The sequence below is a fragment of the Netta rufina genome (genome assembly GCF_964035555.1).
Source record: "Netta rufina genome assembly, chromosome: 2".
NCBI classification, from domain to species: domain Eukaryota; kingdom Metazoa; phylum Chordata; class Aves; order Anseriformes; family Anatidae; genus Netta; species Netta rufina.
Genome location: NC_140124.1, coordinates 153,580,352 through 153,599,367, shown reverse-complemented (window position 1 = coordinate 153,599,367; position 19,016 = coordinate 153,580,352). Strand labels below are relative to the sequence as shown.

Below are 19,016 nucleotides of genomic sequence, written 5' to 3'. Positions count from 1 at the left end.
AAAGGTGTAGGGATAAGATCAGGGAAGCCAAGGCACAGACGGAACTGAACTTGGCAAGGGATGCAATGAACCATGCATTTCAGGGTCCTGAGAAAACTGGCTGATGTAGTTGCAAAGCCACTCCCCAGCATATTTGAAAATTTATGACAGTCAGGTGAAGTCCCCAGTGACTGGATAAAGGGAAGCATCACTCCCATCATTAAAAAAGGTAGAAAGGAGGGAAAGGAGGACCCAGGGAACTACAGACTGGTGAGCCTCACCTACGGCCTGGCAATATCATGGAACAGATCATCCTGTAGGCAATGTTAAGGCACTTGCAGACAAGGAGGTGATTTGAGACAGCCTGCATGGTTTCAGCAAAGGTAAGTTGTGCCTGACCAATCTGGTGGCTTTCAGTGATGGGGCGACTGCATCAGTTGTCAAGGGAAGACCAGCTGATGTCACTGGGAGAAGAATTCATTGAGAGCAGCCCTGTGGAGAAGGACTTGGGGGTTCTGGTAGACAAAAAATTCGACATGAGCCAGCACTGTGCACTTGAAACCCAGAAGTCCAACTGTATCCTGGGCTGCATCAACAGAGGAGTGGGCAGCAGGGGAGAGGGGTGATTGTCCCCCTCTGCTCTGCCCTCGTGAGGCACAAATAGAGGGGCTTGTTAGGCACAAAAGTTGATTTGATTATCAACAACCACAGAGTACGTCAAATTATACCTACTCTTAGGAGGCAAAGACATAGTTAAGTGAGATTTGATCTGATCTCACATATTGCTGTAGGGAACTATGGTTCCTGATTGTGTTCTTCATGTCCTGGTGCTCTTTGTGAAAGATGTTAAAACAGATTTTTCTATCCATTGCTTGCTTACTTCTGCTTTCCTATAACATCCATATTTATACACTCTGAGATGTTATAAAAAACTAATTTGTTTTATACAGGCTTTTTCATGCCTACCATAGATAGCCCTTACTTCAAGTTCCTTTCTTTTTTAAAATGCCATTACTTAGAAGTCTGCAAAGGGATTGCTAGGGGTGGTATTAGGATGGCAATATATTTCCTGCGGAAGGAGTAGAAAGAGAAGGAGATGCATCAACAGACTTCTCTCATTCCCTTAAATGAACAGCAGTGCAGGACAGCTGTCCTCTTCATGCTTAAGATGGTTCCTACAGCCCTGAGAGCTCTTTCCAGGTATTTTGAAGGCTTTTTCGACCCAAAGAAGATAACCATTAAATGAAATAGGCTTACGTCTAGCTTAAGGAACACTGGAAGTGTCACAAATACAACTCCTAATGAGGAAATTTAGCAAAAGCACAGGTTGATACAGTCTTACCTCTGGCAGTTTCCACACACTACATCCATCTTCCTTGGACTGCACGAGTGGTGAGCAGTGCAGGCACATCCTAGAGCTGTTGGGGTAACTGAGGTTTTGCTAGAAAGGGGGAGTCTTTGAAGCTTTGCTCTCCTGCCACCCTATGCTTTGTGCCAAAGGCGTGTGTGTGCACAGGTGTACATCTGCTACATCTTTTGCCAGCAACCAGCTCTAAAGAACGTCAGCCGTGCAAACGCCAACCTTCCTGCCACGGTGTCTGCTAGCAGACAAGTTTGTGGGTTTCAAAAGACATGGCTGTCAGAAGGCATCCCAGGAAAAAGGAGAAATCTGTAAAAGTTCCCAGGATGATGACAAGGTTTTTGTGGAGCAGACTAAAGAAGCGCCTGTCTGGCATGGGTACCACTTTGTGAGTGGAAGAAGCTGAAGCAGAGCGGCGCAGCCTGCTTGCTGCCTGCACAACAAAGCACAGGGTGCGTGAGTGAGTCCTGCTGCCTGACGAGCGGCGTCTGCGGGGATGTTGTCATCCCCTCTGCTCTGAGGGGCAGGACGCCTGTATTGCCGTCAGCATTGCTGAGATGTCTTCGTGCTGCTGAGCACTCCTCTGAGGGATCTCCTGCCACAGCCTTATGTCATTCTTCAGGAGGTGGAGAAGCAGGCGGCGGCCGTTGAAGCAGGCAGGGACGGGTTTTGCTTAGGGGATGATCAGGCACTCATCTGCTGCAGTTCTCTGCCAGATCTCTGCAAAGCTATATCTGCGTTCTCAAAACTAAGCAATTTTTGGCCCTGTAGTATACCCACATGCACGGATTTGAGACATCCCTAAGCATAGTAGCTTGTCTTTGATTTCGACCTTCCCAACAAGAGAAATGACTCTTTGTGCCACCTTGCAACTCCAGCTCCTAAAGCAATTACACACTAGCAGTGGTCTGTGCAGGAGTGCATTTGAAAAGTAAATGACATTAAACTTTCCATCTTAGAAGAGTACCAGTATATCAATATCCAAATCAAATAACATAAAGCTCCCTTTGTCTGCCAGATAGGAATAAGAATGCATTATACCCCTAATATGATTTTTACAGTGTCTCTAATATGATGAGATTTAAATTAAAATAAATATGACTGCATGCTTTGAAGAGCTAATCAGGCTGAAACGTTCTAGCCTAACGGGTGTAGCACAAGGAAATAAATGTGCATTTATCTAGGCTGTCTGGCAGAGCTATTGTGAAGGATATGAGCTGGGAAGACAACAGCAGAGTGAAACACAGGCTGATCCTGGGTGTGCTTGGTAAAAGTCAGTAACAGGAAAATGATTTGAATGTAGTTTATATCTATAGACCTATGGTCCTGGTCCTACTAATTAATTAGCACAAGTACTATCATTTTCTAATCAACTCATTCGCTCTCCTCCCCTCCCCCCTTTTTTTTTTTTCTTTTTTTTTTTTTTTTTTTTCAAGAAGGTGCTTCTTTGTCTGGAACTATTCCAGTTCCAACAGACAGGTGCCACAAAAAATAATCATTATAATGACAATTGTTGTCCCAGGACCTTGTCCCAGGACCTTTAGTACTTTTTTTTTTTTTTAAATCCTCTCCCTTCCTTTTTTTTTTTCCATCCTAAATAAATGTTCCCTCTGGAAATCTTTAGTCCTTTGTCAGTATCAACTCACCAACTTCTGATTGCAAGTTATGTATTCAGCAGCTCTACAAGTTATGCAGCAGTAGCTTTAGCACAGCAGAATAGACCTGTCCTGATTTGAAGCTCTTGACAAACCAGCAGTCCCCAAGACTTCTTGACCTGGTCTTTTATCCTCCCCCAGCTCATGAGCTCAAAACAATTCTGCAAAGACACAAATTCCCGGAAGTACCTCCTGAAAAACTGTTATTCTTTTTAAAAATCATGTACTTGCTGGCTTCCTGATGAAGATCACAGATCTGTCTCTCTTTGAAGGACTGATACCAGTACAGCTTTTTTAAGCACACCTCATCAGGAGAGTTCCAAAATACCATTTGCTAAAGGATTACATTTCAAAAGCTTAGGTCGCTACAGAACTGAATGCTGGAAAAAAAAGGTAAAGCTGGCTCTGAATACATTTTGGAAGTTGTTTTTGCTCAGGGGCAATGGAAGTAGAATTAGCAAGTGATTCAGATTAAAAGCCAAGACTCCATTTGAAAGTACCTCACTCGGGTGCCCAATTGCTCATTAAATGGTCACACAGGTATTGCAGACTCCTCTGGAAGGAACTCATTGCAGTAAGTGTTGCCTACAATGTAGTTTTGTACAGCTAGACAAGCCAAGCTCTATTCCTGTCAGTGACAGAAGATCTAATAAGCAGTGGGCTTCAGGTGAAAATCTGTTTCATTCTAAAGCATGCACCTTTTCCTGTTGGATGAACATCTGTTTTCTTTAAGTGCCATGCTTGGGAACCTGCAATCCACAACAACAACCTGCTTCATTAACATTAATTATTGATAATGCAAGTGTTTAATTAGAAGTGCTAATACAACTGGCCTAGATAATCATGAAGTGTAGGAGAGAAAATAGTCTCCCTGCAGAAATCACACTGGTAGTCTGTCTGTGTTTTGTGCAGGTGATTCCAGCCTTTGCTCAGCCTGCGTGCATGAAAACAACGTTTACAGCAGAATATTTCAGATTTTGTACAGGAACGAAGAGATCATTCTTAATGAAACAATGAACTTCAGAGTACACCTGCTTCTGGATGGCGAAAGGGTGAGTTGTCTTGGGATACCCATAAAAAACAGGAGGGTTGGGATTCCTCTTACCTAACTTTTAGGTGTCCATCACACACATACTTCCATATGAGAGGTAACTATGGGGTTCCTGTGTTGTCACAGGTCAATATAACTGAGGGAGGTAATGGCAAGGCTTATCTGACCTCTCATCAGCATCTGCCTTAGAAGGAGATCCTGTATTTATCATTATCTCTGTTGATGAGGGTGCATGGGGTCATTTGTTCAGATGTGAATGCCAACACTGAAAACATCTGCATTAGGTCAGACCCTATGCACTGCACCTATCATGACGAGTAGTCCACACCCTGGCTTCCCAGTGGAGTAACTTGTTGACATACTCTAGTACATCAGTACTAGTGCAGCCAGTGTGAATCAAATGCTATGCGTTGAACTTGGATTTGGGGCCAGAGATACTTGGCTGTCCTTCACTTTGTAACTTCATATTTAAGCATGAAGAGATTTGAAATTTATGTTTTGACTAACTTCAACCCAAACATACCTGGGTTATATATAGATCTAAATTGTCTAAATTGTTATATATAGATCTAACATTGTCTTGTTAGACACTGGAACAGGCTGCCCAGGGAAGTGGTAGAGTCACCATCCCTGGAAGTCTTTAAAAGACATTTAGATGTAGAGCTTAGGGATATGGTTTAGTGGGGATTGTTAGCGTTAGGTCAGAGGTTGGACTCGATGATCTTGAGGTCTCTTCCAACCTAGAAAATTTTGTGATTCTGTGATTCTGTGAAACAGCTGGAGAACCTAATTTAAGCTCATTTCAAATGCTTCCCTTCCCCTCCCACTTTTTTTTTTTTTTTTTTTTACATGCAGTTTGATCAATTTATTCCTCCCTAGAACTGTTGTTTTGTGCTTATAGGAAAAAATACTATGTGCAAGGTTATTAATATTCATTAGAAAAATGTTCCAACATGCTTAATTGAATATTAATTTTATCCTTCCACAGTGGAACATCTCTGATTAAATATCCCTCCCCTCAAATTACAGCGGTTTCCGCTGTGTTGAGCAGGGATGATTTCTGATGATTTTTGCATTAATATTCAGAAAGCTATGCACCTCACAAAATGAAAGAAATAATCCCATAATATTCCTTGCAGCTAAAACTTGTCCTGACTCGTGCACTGTGCCCATCACACCTTTATATAGGAGGTTCCTTGGGAAAAGAACACCTGCCCAATTCTGTACTTACAGAGTGGTTTTACAAAGAGAAAGCTCCATTATCTCTGTGTGATGAAGTTGCTTTGGCTTTTCAAGGGTGTAGAACAAGAGGATAAACAGGTTTGTTCACCCAAAATGCATTTCTGAAGTTATTAAAAAGAGTCAAATGCAAAAAGTAAAGGTTTATAAAACTTCTTGCATTTAGCAGGTTCGCACAATTCACTTATGATTAATGCTCCCAGTTCTCTGTTTTCTGCTGTTATATCTTGTCCTCTGTGACTGTAAAAAATCATCATAAATATGGGGAAAAGCAAATTGTGTCACTTAACAGGGCACCCTGATCAGAATAAAAGCTATTATATTTTCAGCTACTGTTCAGAGATGGTATTGCATGTCTATCACATAATGTCAGATGCAATTCCTTCAACTGGGCTTTGGAGAAATACCTTGAGTTCAGCAAAGCCTTTTGAATATTGTCTCTGTTCATCACTTCTTAACTTAACTTATTTAACACACAGAGTATGCCAGTCCTATGTGTGCCTGTTGTGATCTATGGTGGCATTTTTGGTTGAGAGGCGTGAGTCTGTTTGCTGCTTTCTCTGTAAATGGGCAGGGCAGTTAGGTTGGGTAATGGGAGTGTTGGGTTTATATGCTCCTTGTAGTTTCTGCTGCCAGAGCTGGCATATTCAAATATTACATCAAGGGAGCAGTATGCTTTCTCCTCGTGGTGCTAGGGTAGTTCTGTAGATGAGATAGGCTCAGTACAAAAAAAGAAAAAAAAGAAAAAAAAAAAAAGAATTGCAGTGTGCATGTTCAGATTAGATTGTTTTCTTTTTTCTTTTTTTCTTTTTTTTTTTTTTTTCTGTATAACCCTTGATAAGCTTAAATATGGAAATATGTCTTTTCTTTTTTTTTTTTTTTGGTGTTATATGGAAGAAGCCTCAATTATCCATCTACAAGTCACACTGAGCATACCTTTCACCATTTAAATGGTTCTTTAAAACTCTGACATTTATTAGATGCCTTTTTCTGTATTATCCCAGAATGCAGCATTCCTTGAATTCATAGGAAACAATATTGCAGGGCTGAGGCAGCCTTTAGTGTTACAAAGTCTAATTTATTTTCATAAGCTTTTGCTTTCATTCCTATTAAAGAAGGAGCACTGCCTTTTTCATCAAGCAGTAAAACAGGTAACTTGTCTCCTTGCTTGCTGGCTCCATTTGGGGACAATTTAGCAGATGGGAGAGGACAGGGTGAGGCATGCTGGGATATAATGGTATATTAGATTTTGTACTTTCTAGAGAAATTTAAGTGAGATGGGACAGCCAGATGATTCAGTCTGACATCCTGGCTAAACTGTTAAATATTATGGTAGTACATCACAAGGATGCTGGAAACTTCAGTTACAACTTTTATTGCAGCTCTTAGAAACAAAACCAAAAAAAAAGTAAACGTAAACCTGAAAACTTAGAAATAAAAACTGAAATGATGCCTTTGATTCCAGACTGGTTCAGCAGAAATAGGAGTATTTTGGTTTCTATATGTTCTTTCTTGCATAAACTACATCTACTTTTATATGCAAATACTTTTTATTGAACAGATTCCAAACAGTGTTTAATAAAATGCATCTCCCTGTCAGTTCTTTCCGTTGTTGAGAGAGGCAGAGGGTAGAAACCAGCCTGATTTCTGGACAGTGCTTTCTGGAGAATTTTGTGTGCTCACAGCCAAATATGGTGTTTTTGGCACAAGCTAAGGGCCAAGGTAGGAACACGGGGAAATATAGGCCCATCCCAACGATGAGGAACTTCCCACAAGATACAAGATGATGTTACAAGAAAGTACAGAGTAATATAACACTGATGCAAACAAGGAAGAATTAATCAAATCTGAAAGAACAAAATTAATTTATTTCAGCCTTACTTGATTTAGTGGGGGGGGGGCAGGGGAGGCTGGGGAAATGCATGTACTTATTTCAAAGAAAGCTTTCAAAATCTCTCTTCAGAACTGTCTTATTTCATTTTTGACTGGACACAAGATCAGCATGTGAAACATTTCACAGAGGTCAGATGTTCTGAACTTCCTTTACTTTTATTTAGTTATATGGAATATTAGGGAAAAGAATAATATTCCTTCTTTCATATGAATGTATTTCTACAAATAAAGATCTTTATCTCCTCTTTCATGAGTTGTGATTTCAATCATTACTATTGCTGAGAAGTTGAAGAACTTTTTAAAAAACATCAGAAGACCCTTCATAGCTTCTCTGGAAGGACCACTTCCTGGCTTAGATAGTCAAACATGAATTATATTTCAGAGATTTGTTTTCAAGCTGATTTCTTGAGTAGGTTCATTTAAAACTTTACATCTTTTCTTCAGAGAAAAAAAAAAACACTGTTTGTCTATCACACTGTTGGGCAATTACCATTTGTAAATAACTGTGAAAAACACCATAATAGTCCCAGTAGTGCTTAAAGGAGCAACCAATATTTCATTTAAGGACAATATTATTGCATACAGAAGACTGACAAATAAATGATAGAAATCTCAATGTCTCTTCAGTATGAGTTATGGAAAGGCCATTTCATTTTCTCTCCTGTAAAAGATCTTATATACTTTGGTTCTAATATGTGAAGAAAAGTAAAACACAGTGAAGTCTAGCAAGAATCAAAGCTGTATATTAACTTGTGTCATGTAATTTTTGTATATAGCTGTTATGTCTGAGGGTTGGATTAACTTCTAGATAAGCTGTGTTTGTGGAGAGCTTTAGATACTCAACTCATGCATAAACCTTTCAATGCTATTTTCTCATGAAGATTCCAGTATAGAACCACAGTCCAGTTTTCACTTGCTTTATTATATACACCTCCAATATATAAAGAAAAACATGCAATCTCTCTAGTGACAACAGTGACATGATTTTATATGGGTTCTTACACTGTGCTGTGAAGTCTAATTTCAATCCACTTGTGGGACTAAATATACCCTATTGTACAGTTGCACAGTAATGCTTGATCCTGTGCAGCTGTGAATACCTCTCAGATACCTGCTCATTGCCTCAGCCTGTTTTGGGCTAGTGTCACTAGCCTTCTGTCTCTGAAGCTATTGAACTTGTTTAAACTCAAGCTAATTTCAGTGACAGTTGCAGGTGCTCAGCAGTACTTAGGCACAGACCCAAAATTTCAACCCTCTGTTGGCAGATGAGGTTTGCTTTGTCTGCTGCTCTATACTTGAGATTAATTCCTAGTTTAAATTCAGTCTGTAGCTTCAATAATGATTATTTCTTTTGCAACTGCCAGCAACTGTGATTTTTAGTGACAACAGCTCATTAAAAAGGAAAAAGTCTTTTTTTTGCTGAAAGACATACTTCCAGATGTTTTGAGACAAACACAAAAGAGAAGGCACATTTTCAGTAAACAGAGGCTGGAATTTTCTTCTCACATCTCAGTGCCTGTGATCATGCTAGAAGAAACACCATATTACTTTGGAAGGGTCTACATTTTACATTGATTTTTTCAACAAAGTACAACCAGTCCTTGGCTCTAATTTTTCTTGCTTCCACAGAAAAAGGCACACTGCAGATGGAGTTTCAGCTTTGGGAAATGTAACTAAACATGTTCTAAGCTATGTATTTTGTGGATCCTACCTGTTAGAGTGGGTTAGATGCCTCTGACATTGTCTTCAGTATATTTTTCGTATATTATATTAAGAAGGTGCTAATGTGCTGGAGAAAGTAGACTTAATTTTTCCTAATTTAAGCCATTTAAAATTTGAATATATCAAGAGCAAGGTATTTGTCCATGCTCCATCTGTTGTCAATGGAAAGAGACAGGCACAAACAAATCAATTATCCTTTGTAGATGTGAGCTTCAAAATGGGTCATCTCACTGCATGTGTGTACTTGTTGCTTTCCACTGACAAAAGACCGAATCTAGATGTCTCACCTTTTTTTGTGCCTAAATTAGGGTAAAAAGATGTTGTCTCTGTACTACTTGATCCCCAGTGTGCAATTCTGCTTTTCCACCTACGTTCCCATATTTTTCCAGTGTACTATGGTGCACAGCAAAGGATACTTATACTCACAGAAAAGGAGTATTTTGATAATTGAGTGATTTTCTGTTCACATTTCCATTTATGTTGATAGTAACATTTTTATTTTTATTTTTTATTCTACTAAACATACATTGCTGTGGAAGAAAAGACATCCCAAAAGAATAAAACACAATTTTGGGCAGCTTAATCCTTCTTCCAGTCTAATTTAGTTATTTCCTTAGGTTATAGTTACTTCAGCTGTGCCAAGCTGGAAGTGTTTTCCAATGTTGACTTCTCCAGGTGAGTGTAAAGAACTGACAGCTCTCCTCATGTGCTGTCTCACAAAATCCAATCCAATATTTCACTGACCCTAAGAGAAGGGTAATCTTGGTGGGATCTGTTGGATGAAGGTACCAGTGAGTCAATTTATTAGGAAAAATCATCCTCCTTTGTCTTCACTATTGTAGGTGCCAATTTATAAAGATAACTTTGCCTTTCTCTTTTGTAGGTGGAAGATGCATTGAGTGAGGCAGACTTTCAGCTCAAGTTGGACCTGCACTTTACTGATAGTGAACAACAGTAAGTGCTGTTTTAAAGCTCAGTTGGTAATGCAGGGTTTATTCAATTGGGAAATGACTTTGATGAAGTGAGTCCTTTTGAAAAAGGATGTCTTTGATATGTCTTTCCTTTTCCTTAGTGTTGAAGTCCTTCTGTTTCTCATCTCTGTATTTGAAAAGTGTGTCTCACACTCCTCTATTAATGAACAACATTTTTTCTCTTTTAAGTGTGAGTTTTAAGTGTTGCTCTATCTCTACTGTTATTGAAGTCAAAGGAAATATCATCACTGACTTCCACGTGAAAGGGGCTGCTGTTCAGGAAAGCATTTATCTCAGGAGACAACTAAAGGCTGAAGATATGTGGATGAGCATGTTGAGTGCTTTTCTTGTGAGAGAAAACCAAAGCGGTCTTGATATTTTAGGAGGAAAAAGTCTTCCCATTGACTTTGATCTCTTCCCACTGCATTTGATTCCAAAATCTTGGTGAAATGGAAATAGCATCTGTTCCTGAGACATAGCAGTAAGCGTAATCCTAGACCTTATTCAACCTTGCTGAATCACAGAAAAGGCTTCTGATGACTTCAGCAGCTGTGTTTCATGTGCTTTTATTCATATCCAGAAGCATCTTAACAAATTTCAAGGCATGTGTTTCCTTTATCTTCAAGACACAACAAGTGAAACCTTGTTCACAAAAGCAGGTGGGACTGGACCATCAGTCACCAGCTGAGAGAAGAAACATAAATGAAAGCCAAAAATAAAAAAGAAATGCAACTTTCACATTATTGTGAAATTGTGGCATAAAGCATACGTTTCATTTCTGTTATCATTTGAATGATTAATCTGGTTTACTTTAAACAAAAGCAGTGGTATTTCTAGAAATGTATTCTGCAAACCTCACTGAAACATTGCTTGGGATGACACCATACTCAACCAAGACATTATAGCTTTTCTTAGCTCTGGAAAGCAATTGGCTTACATCAGAAGTGTCTTTAATGCTGTAAAATAATTCTTTTTTTTTTTTAGGAATGACTTGCACTTACTTCGGGAGGACGTAGTTAGGCATGGTCTCAGATCTACATCTCATTCTTATGCTTTACAGATGTCTTGGATGTCATATGGCTGACTGCACACTAGGAAAGCTGTTCTAGGATAGTTATAATCAACAATGAAATGAAAGCATTGGTTTTTATTTACTGAAAATAGAAGAAGCTAGTGCTAATTGTATAATTTCTCTGCAGTTACTTAACCTACTCCTTTGCCTGACCTCTTGCAAAAAGTTTTTCAGAAGATCAGCTATCTAGAAAGGTACTCTGAATATGTTCAGTGCTCTGACACAGGACTGCTTTTACCTCTCACAGATTGCCTAAGGAAAAATAGATTGGTTGTACACTAAAAATCACAATTAGTGATCTTTTCTAGCTATGAACATTCAAGCAAGCTGAGCACTTTGCTAACTGCATATCACTTGGTTATTTATTAGTTCTTGATGATTCCAGAACTAGTATACAGGTGGACAACAAGGGTGATCACAAAGGGAAATTGGATCTTCATTATATATCTCTTTTGTTCATTATATTTTTACTTATTATTTATATTTATTATATTTGTATTTACACTAGACATAAGTACAATTCAAGATACTCATCAGTTATGTAAGCTCTCTTGAAGCTCTGAATGTTACCAGGCAGTGATAAAAATTCAGATCAAGCCATCTCCCAGACTGCTGCTTGTATCACGTTACAGGCTGTGACAACTCAAGCTTTCACTAATCCTTGTAAACCTCTTTCTCTTCCAGGCTGAGGGATGTTCCAGCCATTCCCATGATCAGCAGCCGTACACTGTGTCTTCACTTCCACCCCCGGAGAGGTCTGCACCACCATGTTCCTGTCATGTTTGACTATTTTCACCTGTCAGTGATATCCGTCACTGTGCATGCGTCACTGGTAGCATTACACCAGCCTCTGATCAGGTAAAGGACACAGAAATGTCTCATGAAAGGCAGAGGAGATCCCTCTTCTGAATACATTTGCTTATTATATAAGAGAAGCAGAGATCATAATTCAATTTCAGGTTTGTTTTTTTTTTGTTATGGGCTAGGATTCTGGAGACTGGATCCAGCCTCTGACACGGGTTCCTTTCTTTGATAAGACACTAAGGGCCTGATCAAAAAACATCAGTCTGCAGAATGTCAGGGAGACTTGATCTCTCTAGTCCCCATCTGTAACAAGAGAATGGTGAAATTTCTTGCCTCCTCCTTGTCTGTCTTTCATCTTTAGTCCAAAAGCACATAAGAACATTAATAAATATTTTTTTCTGTTGTTTTGTAAAGCATTTTAGACAGTAGGTCTCTAATCTCATTTCTGACCTCTGGGTATTAGCATAATTCATAACATGGCTGGAAGGAAGCATGCATGAGTCAATACTGGATAAGCCTCTGTTGATTTTTCCCTTGTAGCATCATCTGATTTAACCATGGAGCAGTGCAATACTAACTGCCATGGGGCCTAGGTGTGATTTATGTTATCTGATTCGTAAGGACATGAAAATAATTCAGAACTCCTTCAAATAAAACAGGACTGGAGGTCAATATCCTCTAATATTTAGAACAGGCGAGGGGAAGCAAAGGTCTTTCTGGTAATTTACTTTCTGTCCAATCTTGTCATCACATGAGATAAAGAGTGCTGAAAGGGAGGGAACTCCTTGGGTCCTGGAACAAAATGCAGTGTTCAGTGTTGTTCAGATCCTTTTACTCTGGCAAGGCCTTGATGTTTACCAAGCCTACATTGAGTTTGACAAATAATGAGTGACAACCACTGTGTGAGAAAGAAAAGATGATTCTCTAGACTCTCTTCTTTTCTTAGATTTCCTATTTTGACAATATATCTTTTCTTCAGTTCTTCATTTGTATAAATGTATGATGCCATTCAATGAATTAAGATTGTAAGAGTTTGAGTAGTGACAGAGATGTGAGTTTATTAGTATCTCAGACTGCAAAATCTGTCTTTTCTTCCTCCACTGAGATGCAGGTAACTGCTGTTGTGACTTTCCTGCTATGTAGATTTTTAAAATAGTGAATTAAATTGTAGCAGACTACTCCTAACCAGATCGTTCTGCTCAGATAATTTATCCATTGTTCTACTATACAAAAGGGTGGAAGAGCAATAGTTATCAGGCTTAATGACTGTTTTCAGTGCTTTGTTATCTTCTAATGAATGGGGCTTCAGAGAGTTGTTACTGCTATTACACATAAATTGCATAATGAGCAACTGTTCCAGATTATTATAGCTTTCAAAATATGATTTTGTGGACATTTATGAAATATACAATATTTTTACTTAGTGCAACAAAATGAAGATTTTTGACAACACAATGCAGAGTTTCATTTTCTTAAGCCAGTAAAATCATTTTGAAGTGTGCTACTGAGGATTTATCTTCTTGTTAAATTTTCAAAACCCGAAGAGTATCATGTGTTCTCTAAATATAAACCAAGGTGAACAGTATAAAAGAAATGTCAGTGCCAAGCATCCTGAAACAAAACCAACCCACAAAAACCTACTTGCTTTTCTCTCATCTCAGAGATTACTTGTTTAGCACTGGTCAATGGGATTTACTGGGAACATGAAAAAAATGTAAAAGCACATCTTTATTTTGTAGCACAACAGAGCCCAAATGATCAGAAAGCCTTTCTGACACATTGTAAAAAAAAAAAAAAAAAAATAATAAAATCAATGCATGATTGTTACATTATGTGGGAAATATATATATATACTATATTTTACTTTGCCAACTTAAACCATCCTATTGTCTATGTATTTTATATATATATGTACATTCAAGGGCCATGTGTCCTGGAAGAGTACAGGAACACTGTCTGGATGTGCAGGGATGGGATCAGGAAAGCCAAGGCACCGACAGAACTAAACTTGGTGAGGGATACAAAGAATAACAAGAAGGGGTTCTATGGGTACATTGGCCACAAAAAAAGAAGACTAAGGTGAGCGTACTGCCTCTGAAAAATGAAGAACACTGGTAATAACAGGCGAGGAAAATTAAGAAGTACTTAACAATTTCTTTTCTTTGGTCTTCACTGGTGATCAGGCTTCCCACATCTCTTGAGTCTCCAAACCTCTAGATGGGTGTGCAGAGTCCCTCCCACTGTAAGTGAAGAGCAAGTTCAAGATGTCCTGACACAACTTAATTACTACAAGTCTATAGGCTCTGATAACATGCACCCCAGGGTCCTGAGGGAATTGGCTGATGTTGTAGCCAAGCTCCTACATAACTGAATTTCATCATAACTGAAAAAGCGTAGCAGTCAGGTGAAGTCCCCAGTGACTGGAAAAAGGGAAACATCACTCCTATTTTTAAAAATAGAAGAGAGGAAGACCTGGGAAACTACAGACCAATGAATGTCTCCTCTGTGCCTGGTATTATCATGGAATGGATCCTCTTGGAAGCAGTAACAAGGCACTGGCAGGACAAGGAGGTGATTTGAGGCAACCAGCATGGCTTCAGCAAGGGCAAATCATGCCTGACCAATGCCTTCAGTCAACAAGAGAAGACCAACCAATGTCATCTACTTGGTCTTCTGTAAGGCCTTTGACACAGTCCCACACAGCATCCTTGTCTCTAAATTGAAAAGATATGGATTTGAAGGGTGGACCATCCAGTGGATAAGGAATTGGCTCAATAAATGTTGATCAGTTAGAGTGGGTCCAGAGGAGGGCTACAAAGATGCTCAGAGGGCTGGAGCACCTCTCCTATGAAGAAAGGCTGAGAGAGCTGGGGCTGTTCAGCCTGGAGAAGAGAAGGCTCTGTGTAGACCTCATTTCAACTTTTCAGTAAAAGGGACTTATAAAAAAGATGAAGAAGGACTCTTTACTCAGATAGATAATGATAGGACAAGGGGGAATGGTTTTAAACTAAAAGAGAGAAGATTTAGATTAGACTTTAGAAGAAAATTATTCACTGTAAGTGTGGTGAGGCACTGGCACAGGTTTCCCAGAGAATCTGTGGATGCCCCATCCCTAGAGGTGTTCAAGGATGGGGCCTCGGCTAATCTGATGTAGTGGGTGGTATCCCTGTATATCGCAGGGGGGTTGGATTAATATGATCTTTAAGGTCCCTTCCAACCTAAGCCATTCTATGATTCTATGATTTATTTCTACACATATTTGTACACTTAAATCTAAGATAAAAATTCTAGACATGCTCTATAAAGTTCACAAATTATGTGAAGTTGAAATTTACTTCTGTCTTGAAGTTGTCCTGGAAAACAACTTTGCCTGAAACACAGATATCTGATCACATATCCCCTGTGGACTCAGCTTTTCATATTTTATTAGATCTGTTGGCAAATTATACATTCTTCTCCAAAGTTCTTCCGTGTTGCCTGTATTTGAACAGAGCAACCCGTAGGGAAAACAGCAGGATAGATTCAGGCCCTTCCCTGCTGCGTAATATTCACCTTCAAAAAGCTCCCACAGTGCAAAACTTGCCAGCATGCCTCCATTTACTCCTATTTATTTTTTTTATTTTATGGTTTTGAAAATTAACATTTTGCTATAAGTGTCTGTCCTGGTTAATAATTCCTATACTGTAAATATTAGATTTGGTACTTTGAACCCTTCACTTCTTATAGAACTGAGAAAAAGTGAAATTCTGGATTGTGGAATTCTTTTTAGGACCGTGCATGGAAATTTTGTGAATCGGCTTTTCCAATGATCATACCCTTCAGCTTTGTAATGGGGTCCTTATTCATGGCAGATGCTAATGGCTTTATGCATTTCCTAAGGAGGTAAGAGCCTGGATAAAAAGTTGATGAGGCAGAACTAGAGTCAATTCAACTCCGTAATCCCCCCAGCAATCGTATTGGTTCCAGGTATGGGATGATGAGGAACAAAGTGGGATTGTCTTGGTCTTCAATTCCTCTCGTGGCTCTCTGGGCAGCTTTATCGCTTTGAGATGCTGCTGCTGAGCAGCAGAGAAGGAGCTGGGTAGCTTTGACTTCTCCTTACAGAGCACCAAGCTAGAGCTTGGTTAAAAATTCCCACTTTGACATTTAGGGTCCTTTGACTTTTCAAAAAAACACCCCACAAGCAGTTAGGGAAGCTGGACCACTGGAGGCTGAGTCCAAATTTTTTGTATTTCCAGGCAGGGGTGCAATAATAAGGGACAGGCTGGAGAGTTGGCTGGTAAGAAAACTCATGAAGTTCAACAAAGGCAAATTCAGGATCCTTCACCCCAAGGAACAACCCCAAACACCCATACAGGTCAGGAGGTAACCTGCCTGAAAGTAGCTCTGCAGAGGGACCTTGGAGTCCTGGTGGCCAGCAGCCAGCCTATAAGCCAGCAACGTGCCCTGGCTCAGTATCCTTGGGTGCATTCAGAAGATTGCCAGCAGGTCAAGGGAGGTGATCCTCCCCCTCTACTCAGCCCTGGTGAGGCCACACCTATAGTACTGTGTCCAGTTCTGGGCTCCTCAGTACATGAGGGACACGGAGCCAGTCCAGAGGACCTAAATTAGACAAGGCAGTTGGAGAAGAAAGGTGAGGAGGATCTCCCAGTTTGGACACCAGTTTTCTGTTTTGTCTTTTGTATATATCAGTTAGGTTTCTGGCCTGAGACATTGACTTTTCCTTTAGCTCCCTGTCATTGGCTTTGCAACAGGCCCCGTTTATAAATGAAATGAACAGTTTAGCACAGCATCAGTACTTAGAAAAAGAACTTTGCTCCAGCTTCGTTCAGACCTCAGTAAATATTTCTTCTTTCCTTGGGACACATCCATCTCTGTGGTGTGCAGATCTACTTAGTTTCAGGCATGCTGCATGCTCAGTTTCTTTCTTATACTGGACTTCTGTAAGAAACAAATAGCAAGAAGCATGGTTATGTGCATCATTAATTTCATAGACCTTTTGGCCACTCCTTCCCAAGAGGAGTTAGCATAAATTATTGTTTATAAATATATATATAAAAATGCCCTACATGTTCTATTTCCTTTTAAGCAGCATGGCCAGTAGGATCAGACTGTCACTTCTGCTGCAAGTTTATCCAGGGACATCACATGATTTGTACTTTCTTCCCTTGAAAGCTTTTGGGAAATTTAAGTGCTGCATTTCACCACCAGACTGGTACTATCTGTACAGATTGGGTCTCCCCAAAGCCATGCTTTGTCTAAGGATCAGCTCACTTGATGGCCGCAGCATCTGCAGTGTTATTTGCTGTGGCTCTTGGGCTTCAGCTGAAAACATTTTCAATCTGAATGAAAAAAAAATAAAAAGGCAAGATTTGAAAATGCTGCAAATAAGCGAGTACCTCCTTCACAGGCAGCTGGCAAACCTGATTTCTCTTGTTTGCATAAGAAAGGGATTTAATTTCCTCAGCTGTTTGGATTCTCCTCAATTTTTATCCTCTCCCCCAGCTTCACACCTACATCTATGTGAAAAGCAATGTAGACTTCAGAGTTGCGACTCGTTAACATTAAAATCTTTTTTTTGCCCAAATCCAAATCACTGAATAAGAAACAGTAAATCTTCATGGTGGCATCTGAGATGGGGAAACAATATAGCACCCCTTTTGCAAGCAATGAAACCACGATGCAGATACTGAATTTTGTAGTGCCCTGAGCTTGCTCTGCTGTGGCAAGAGGAAGCACAATCAAAGGGACATTGAGTATTTAAAGGTTTCAGCCCTGACCTAATTCAGCTGTGCTCCACTGCACTGAGGAATCAGGCCAACCCTGGCCATCCTTGAGTAATTTTATCATGACTACAGCCTTTTATTCTCAGGCATCCCCCTGTTCCTTTGAAGCACCATAACTGATATATCTGTGTGATATACATGCTGTTCTACCCTGTGCACCTCAATTCTGGGTGCAGACTATGCAGGTCAATTTTTCTACAATTGTGAGTGTAGCTGGCACCTACTTATGGGCAGCTTATATCTGAAACAGATGTAATCCTGGGTAGCAAAGGTCATGACTTACTTTTCCAGTAATCTGTAGAAAGAAAATTGAATATTTATCCAGGAGAGAGCTATTGCTTCCATAACTTGTTTATTAAATAATAGTTTCATATTTTTTTTCTCTAAGAATTCTTGCATAATAGCTGCATGATTGTTCCTCTGAATTTTGTTTTATTTGTTACTATTTATTATGCATCTGCAAAGAGAAACTTCCACTTTGACATGCCATCCTCTTGAGCTACCAGCCAAGAAGTCATTTAAGAAAAACACCTGACTATTTTTGAGTCAAGCTTTCATTAAAACAAAACTAAAGTAAACTAAACCAAACCACATAAATAAATATCACCACCTGACTTTGCCTGATTTCAAGTTTTATAGCAGCTAAAGTTAGGTTCAGGGCAACTGAACCAGCATTTTCCAGCAATCAAAATCACTACAGGTTTCAAACCAGTTTGCACCCTGACTCTATTTGGGATCCAGGGACAAATATCTGTATCCATTACTAATGTGATTTTAATATTTCTTAACAGCCTTACCCAAGAATGTCAGAATATTCTACAGTCACTCATTATAACCTTAGTGAAACTTGTGTAAGATAGCTAGGTGAGCACAGCCTGCAAATATCCAACTGTTATTCTCACAAAACAAATAACAGATCACCCATGTATTCTATGGCTGTATGCCAGCAGTAATTTGCCACAAATAATTTGCTATATTAATGTTTTGAGTTAAAACAGTAAGGGAAATTGGTGTTGTGCAATGTATATTTTCCTGTCTGTGGGAAGCAGAAGTTTGTGGTGAAATGCAATGTGGTGCTGCCAGTGGAAGATGTGGTTATGTTAGAGTTTTATATATTGTTACCACTATGGAACTTGCTTATAGTTTTCATTTTTGAAATCAGTGATATTTTATCCATAAAAGACTCAGGGAAAAAAGACAGAGTGATTTTTTTTTTTTATAGAATGTGGCCTAAATGGGATGCAATTTCCCTTCCTGAATTTCCACTCTGGTTCAAACAATTTCTTGTAATTGTAAATGTGAGGGCGCTTGTTTTTTACAGTTTTACTAATTCATATGCATGATAATCTTTTTTTGTGAATATTCAGACTCAAATCTGATAACAGATAACTTTTTTCCCATTCTGCTAAAAATTACAAGTTGTGAAGCATTTAAATTTTGCTTACCAAGAGAAAAAAAAAGTCTTCATCTTTAAAATAATGAAT

The 19,016-nt window shown here is 39.3% G+C and overlaps 1 protein-coding gene across 1 annotated transcript in view; it reads left to right on the top strand.

The window, feature by feature from the left end:
• Window positions 1-19,016, top strand: part of FAM135B (family with sequence similarity 135 member B) — a gene marked incomplete at both ends in the record, with an annotated part of 140,965 nt that overhangs the window by 63,224 nt on the left and 58,725 nt on the right. Inside the window, 3 exons of the mRNA XM_084281319.1 lie at window positions 3,907-4,046; window positions 9,783-9,853; window positions 11,627-11,800. Coding sequence (XP_084137445.1) covers window positions 3,907-4,046; window positions 9,783-9,853; window positions 11,627-11,800 — 385 coding nt within the window. The remainder of the gene's footprint in view (window positions 1-3,906; window positions 4,047-9,782; window positions 9,854-11,626; window positions 11,801-19,016) is intronic.